We start from the raw sequence: 6,263 nt of genomic DNA on the forward strand, positions 1-6,263 counted from the left end.
TTTTCTTTTTCTTTTTTTTTTTCCTTTTTTTTTTCTAACACCATTTCTCAAACAAGAACCGCACGTCGCTGGGCTGGGCCGCCCTCGCTCGCGCCTACTTGACCACGTGCGCTGGCCGCCATGCACGCGAGCGGGTTGGCGAACGCGCCCCCCCTCTCCATGCCGCTGCCCGGCCACGAGGACGAGCCGGGCGCAGCTGCGTTTTGGTCAGCGTTTAGGTTCGCAGAAAGTAGACCGTCTGCCGCAGCTCCGGTCGCTGTCTACTCCATGTGGCTTTCTTTGCTCATGATCCTAACTGATGCGTGGTGACTGGTTGGCAGGTTGGCGACGTTGCCGGTTCGTGTTGGCGATGGCTGAAAGGCTGGGATGAGCCTGTCAGAATCCACGAAAGCCGCTGCAATTGACCAATTAGACGACTAGCTCGACCTGCAACACAACATAGCTTGAGCTTCCCAAGATGGAAAGAAACTTACAGTTCTCAATGAATGCTCACAACCGCCCTCTCTCTTCACATGCTGACTTATCCATGCCATGCTCCAATGTAGTCTAGTAATGTTCGGATACTCGATTTATCCATCTGTTCTCACAACACTGGGGTTGCTAGCGGGTGCGTCGTCTCCCCGTCACTCAAACCACCTTTTTCCCCCTGAAACGAACCAGATGGTGAGGTCCACCGCTGAAATTGACAAAAGAAAAATAACCAAAAGCCCCTAGGTGACAAAAAGAATTACACATTAGAAAGGAAAGACTCGAAAACCCCCTCATTTCCCACGTGGACTCATCATGTCTGAAGCACATCCATCTCCTCTTCTGTTGGCGGCATGGGCGTCTCCCTCAGCGGGAAGTCCTCCCCCCTCTCCCACGCCGCGCTGGGGCCGTGATAGCTCGGCTCCTGGATGGTCGTCGAGAAGTTCCCAGCAGGCTTCACCGGCTGCGGGCTCAGCACCGTTGTCGACCGCTCCCCCTCGAGCCAGCCCGGACCGAGCTTCTCCAGCAGCAGCTGGGGTTGGTGCTTAGCGAGCATTTGAAGCTGCGCCACAGGATCCTGGAGTCGCGCAGCGTGTTAGTCAACTCGCGGCGGCAGATTTCAGGGGGTAGGACTCAATGCTCACATACCCAATCAGACTGCTGCGGCACGCCCTGCGCAGCCGGCAGCATCTGATTGCCGGGACCTACGCTCTCAACCTCGGTTTCTGGGCTACCACCGGCCCAGAACCCCTGACGCCGGACGGGCGCGGGGGTCACGGGCAGGCTGGGTCGCTCCGTCTCGGACGGGAAGTCGGTGACCTTGGAGCCGCGCCTGCCGTCGGACCCGGGCTCCTTGTTAGCCTCATTGTCCTGCCCGGTGCCTTCCTGGCGCAGACCAGTCACGGTGCCGCCGCTCTTCATGCGGCGGTGCTTCTGCAGCATGCCGATGTAGCGGTCAATCTCGGGCACGTCGTCCCAGGCGTTGGCCAGCGTGAAGGTGGCCCAGGGGTCAGACGCCACCGTCACGGGCGGGTAGGTCGGGAGGGCTGTCGGGGTGTTGGGCTCGCTGGTTTGCAGCTCCGAGACCGATTCCGTTGTGAAGGACGCCGTTTCAGCTGCGTCGCTCTGGCCTGCAGCCTCTGAGCCGGCTGACTCACCGAACGCCACCACGAGCTGTTCCTCCTGCTGTGGAAACGTGTCGTGGAACACCCGCGACGGCTGCGGCCTGTTCTGCTCCCAGGGGAAGATTGGGGGTGGCATCTGCTGAGACGTGGCATATCCAGAGTATTGAGAAGTGTCAGAAGACATGGCGTAGTACGACCGCGGGAGGTTGGGCGCTTCCGCCCCGGACCCAGTCGGAGGTGAGTGTCTACAAGAGCCTTGATTAGCGCGAGGGTTCTACCTGGTACAAAAACTCTTGTCTGGGGCATGTTGGTACTAACCTCGAAGCATCCCACGAGCCTTTTTTTTTTTTTAAGTTGATCGAGTGTCAGTATATTCATCCCTAAGTTTGGGGAGACGAGGTATGCTGGTAGTGGTCTAACCATAAGTGGGAACGTTGTATGCTCCCTTGGGCTGGTATTCTCCCGCGACGAAGTGGCGGACGATATCCGAGGACTTTGTGGCTGTCGACTGTGGAGGGGAGTGGACACATGGCGGGTTAGTCAAAGCACTCATAGACACGGCTCGCAGCCGTAGCGGAGTTGAAGAGCAGCACTCACGTTCTTGCCGTAGTGGCGGTCGTAGACGGTCCACCACTGGTTGACCATGTCGTTGAAGGGGCCGCTTCCGGTCGTGACACCGCGGCCCTGGCGCCAGGGCTTGTCGGGGCCGATGAAGTGGACCATGTTGATGCTCGACTGGAAGTGGAGGTACGCGGGCACGTACTGGTAGTGGGCCGAGGGGGTGACGTTGTAGGTGAATGGGAGGCGGTTGAAGTTGTCCTTGAAGTGCATGTTGAGGAGACCCTGATCGGCGCCGTCGAACGAGGTGCCCTGCTCGGCCATGGCCATCATGGCGTTGTAGTCCTCCATGTTGGGGGTCAGCGCCATGACGCCCGAGTTGAAGAGGTCGGGCCAGCCGATGTCGGGGGCGGCCGAGAAGCGGGCCTCGAGCTCGAAGAGCTCGTCAGGGGCGCGGACGGCCACGACGTCAGCGTCAACGTAGACAATCATGCGGAACTGCGTCTGCTTCCAGAGGTTGACCTTGGTGAAGGCCGAGTGCAGGTCGGGTCGGTTCATCAGGGCCAGGTTGGCCGGGTGGGCGTTGCGGATCGTCGGGACGGAAATAACGTAGTCGAACACGGTCTAAAGCATGTGCCAGGCCGGCCAGTGTTAGCGTAAGGAAGCTCAACATTGCCGACGGCTAGGGGCAGGGCTCCTTTACGTTCAGCTGTGCGATCACCTCGCCCGCGACAGTGTCGGGCGTGACCATGCAGGCTAGCTTCTTGGTGGTGCCGGCATCGCGCAGGGAGTGCGCAAGCACGAGGGCGCCTGTGAATAAGAGCCGGGTCAGTCGGTCAGTCGGCGCCTTGGGGACGCATCGCCGCCGGGTATAGAGCGCTTTGGTGGCGTACCAGGCAAGTAAGTGTCGGTGGTCAGCAGCTGCAAGTCGGATGTCGTTTGGTCAGCGATTATTCCTCATGCCATGACGAGCCGAAGTGGGATTTGGCTTTCCGGGCGGGTCATGTCAGGCCAAGACCCAAGGGGAGCAAGGAGAAACTAACAGTGACATAGGCGTCCTCCAGGCCGAGGGAACCCATTTTGTCTGCTGCGAGGAGCTGCTCGCGGCAACCGATAGACCGTAAGAGGGGGTATGTACAAGGAATAAAGACAGAGTCAACTCTAGACAGGCAAGGCAAGCACGCAAGCAAAGGCTATGCTGAAATGCGATGGCAGACAAGGCAAGACAAAACAGACGGTTCGCAAAAGGTAGGGAGCGGAGGGGCCGGTTTTGTTGTTTTTCGAGCCCGCGCCAGAACCGGCGAGCGGCGCGGCGAAAAGTGGAAGCACGAGGTGGAGCAAAGCTGGCTGTCGAGCTAGGATCAGCACTTGATGGGGCAAACGACAGCTCGCGCTCGCTGGCACGCACCCACGGCACGACGCTGTCGCCGCTATCAGTGGCGACTTTCTGAGCGGCAGGCGTGGTTGCTCAATTGCTCCGGAAAAAGCGTACAGTGCAGGCTTCAACCCTGGCTGCATGTGCAGCAGCAGCCACAAGCCAAGGTGGGCTCGACTCTGCGGGCGGCGGTCAACGTCCAGGGGAGGGGGAAGGGGAGGGGGATGGAGGGGGGTGCCCTTGTCGCCCAAGATGGAGCCCGCCCCAGCCAGCGGTCGAATGACGAGATGGCGCCTTGGGTAGGGAGGGGCAAGCTGGCGCCAATTGCCAGCTGCAGGGTCGTTTGGCGGTTTCTACAGGGCAGGAGCGACGCAGTCGAGACTCGGATCGATCGCATGGAGCAGCAAGTGCGTGCAGCAATGCAGGCATACGGGACCCATTTGCGGGCTTTTTCTTTTTTGTCAGTGTTTTTTTTCCCCGTCGGTCTTTCTCTGCTGCATTGCTGGCTGCCCTCTCTCAGACTTGCCTCCGATAGCAGCCCGATTGAAGCCCAGCCGCCTGAGAGACCAGTCAAGACGAGGCCGCCTGGGGTAATAATGGAATCTCCCGGAAACCCCCGCTGCGCCGGGGAGGCTCCCAGTGGACCGAGATAGATGCGAATCCGTCTTTGCGTCGCTGATATCGTGCCACGACGGCAGGACGTGACGCACCCAATTTCATTACGGCGTGCCGCACGCAGGACCTTCGACTTCCCTCGCATGGAGGGGCGGCCTGGGCAGCCTTTTGACAGGCCGTCGGGCGCCGCCAGCCGTGCCAATTGGGCGCCGCAACACGAGGGAACTGCAGGCCAGATCCCCCAGCGCTGCAGTCGAACTTGCACTTCCTGAGACCGAGCCGCGCTAGTGGCGATGTTGATGCTGCTGCTACCACTTCGTGGGAAGGGTTTTTTTTTCTTCTGTCCTGCTTGCATATGCCCAACTTCGTTAACCTGTCTGTCTGCGCGTCCTTGCTTTTGGGCTCTCGTGCAGCCATGCAAAAATGACTGTGCACACATCATGCGGTCGACTCTGCAGCTGGGCTGGACTGGACTGTCCGGCCGGCCGTGAGGTCCCGCTGAACACGGCCCTATTCCCGACTCTTTCCTTGTCTTTTTCCAACTCGCATGCGCCGTCTGTGCCCAGCCTCTTAGTTTCTGACGGAATGGATCCATGGATGTGTTGCAAGGTTTTCACGGTCCAGCAGCAGGCCTCGGATCAAGGTTTTCAGAGTGATAGCCTCCTTCTCTTTCCTGTCCGGGTCCGGGCTAGCAGGCCGGGGGACAGCGAACAGGTCGTTTCAGCAACAAGCGGTCTGGCCTACCTAGAATCACCCATGGCACATATCTTCCATGATAGCATCCACAACCAGAAAAGCCTGTGTTCCCGACTGGGCAGCCAGCCGCTCGAGACTGCAACATAAAGCGGTCGCCTCCACCAGCTGGAGGGGCGACCCCACCACACTGAGGTGGACCCTTGCTGTGCCACCACCCAATAGCTGGAACCCCGCATAGCTCCATTCAACCAAACAAGGCCTGCCAATGGATGTTGGATGGCGGCGCCTTTGATATCATGATATTCTCAGAGGTTACGCGAGAAGGGAGGGTGGAAAGATGACTGCCGATGAGCCTCGCCCACCCGAGACTTGACATCATTGGGTTTCTGTTTATTTGGGTTTCTTCATCAGCACCAGAAAGAAAAGTCATCGGCAAAAGAGGCAAACATGTGCCGAGGGGCGATAAGACCCCGCCAGAGTCAAGGCTAGCCTCCCGATGCGGAACAGAACAATCGAAGCAGAGAGAGGTGAATGGAAAGCCAAAGTCGGTTGTCAGTTGAACCCTATCATCTGAGCCAGGCGTCTCTCCGCCAGAAAGGATCATCGCTGTCGTGTCCCGTCCGTTCACCCATGTGTTTCCATCTCATGTTTCCGTTTCTCAGCCATCTCCACAAAATCCCCCCAACGACGGCCCCGCCATTGACGACAACGAGAAGCGGGCGGGGTTGAGAGCTTTGGTGAAGGCGGGGGATGAGTTGTCACTGCCAAATTACAACAAGTCTTATATCTCTGCCATCCCCCTCAACCCATCCCTCGGCTGCCGTCTCGGCCGTTTTGGCAGGTTGTGCGACGTTGAGTGGATGGGGTCGGAAGATAAAAAAAGAAAGAAAAAAAAGCATAAAGTGAGAGGCGAGAGGGATTTTTAGAAGAATGTGCCGCCGAGAACTGCCGTTGGGCTCCCCAATAGATGCCTGATCACAGATCTTTCTTGAAAAAGTGCTCCGGCTTGTGCGTGGTCTCGTAGTCGACATGCACGTAGGCCCTCTCGATGTCGGGCAAGCTCTCCAGCTTGATCTGCAGCTCCTCTGCCACGTCGTGCGTGTCGTGCAGCGTCGCGTTGGGATCCATGACCACATCCACCTCGGCGATAAGCCGGGGGCCCGAGTGGTAGACCCGGACCGTGTCGATCTGCTTGATGGCGGGCGAGTGGCGCACGCAAACGTACGTGATGAGCTGCTGCTTGTCGACCGAGGCCACGACCCCGACCAGTAGCATGAACTCGGAGAAGGCCGTCCGGAGCCAGAGGAACGAGATGACGACGGATAGAATGACGGCCCCCATCGGGTCGACCCACCACACCAGCTTGGATCCCTATAGTGATGAGTGTTTGGGCAGTGTTAGTATTTGCGCCCAAGGCGGGAAAAGCC

General features: G+C 58.8%; 2 protein-coding genes across 2 annotated transcripts in view; both read right to left on the minus strand.

The window, feature by feature from the left end:
- Positions 1-515: 515 nt before the first annotated feature.
- GGTG_07962 (glycogenin) lies at positions 516-3,442 on the minus strand. The gene is made up of 8 exons (XM_009225794.1): positions 3,194-3,442; positions 3,044-3,071; positions 2,854-2,960; positions 2,190-2,774; positions 2,013-2,100; positions 1,911-1,929; positions 1,113-1,837; positions 516-1,045 (listed from the first exon to the last, which is right to left on the minus strand). Coding segments are annotated over exons 1-8 (1,590 nt in total). The 5' UTR covers positions 3,230-3,442; the 3' UTR covers positions 516-1,043.
- Positions 3,443-5,167: 1,725 nt separating this feature from the next.
- Positions 5,168-6,263, minus strand: part of GGTG_07963 (cation diffusion facilitator 1) — a 2,948-nt gene continuing 1,852 nt past the window's right edge. The window contains exon 2 of the mRNA XM_009225795.1: positions 5,168-6,207. Within this exon, the coding sequence (XP_009224059.1) occupies positions 5,812-6,207 (396 nt within the window). The 3' untranslated portion in view covers positions 5,168-5,811. The remainder of the gene's footprint in view (positions 6,208-6,263) is intronic.

The sequence above is a fragment of the Gaeumannomyces tritici genome, assembly GCF_000145635.1.
Source record: "Gaeumannomyces tritici R3-111a-1 unplaced genomic scaffold supercont2.4, whole genome shotgun sequence".
Classification (NCBI taxonomy): Eukaryota; Fungi; Ascomycota; class Sordariomycetes; order Magnaporthales; family Magnaporthaceae; genus Gaeumannomyces; species Gaeumannomyces tritici.

Coding starts and splice junctions, on each gene's coding strand:
- GGTG_07962 (XM_009225794.1), bottom strand. CDS start 3,229: ATGGGTTCCCTCGGCCTGGAGGACGCCTATGTCACT. Junction 3,072..3,193: donor TGGAGGACGCCTATGTCACT/GTTAGTTTCTCC, acceptor TCCGACTTGCAG/CTGCTGACCACCGACACTTA. Junction 2,101..2,189: donor ACCGCCACTACGGCAAGAAC/GTGAGTGCTGCT, acceptor TCCCCTCCACAG/TCGACAGCCACAAAGTCCTC.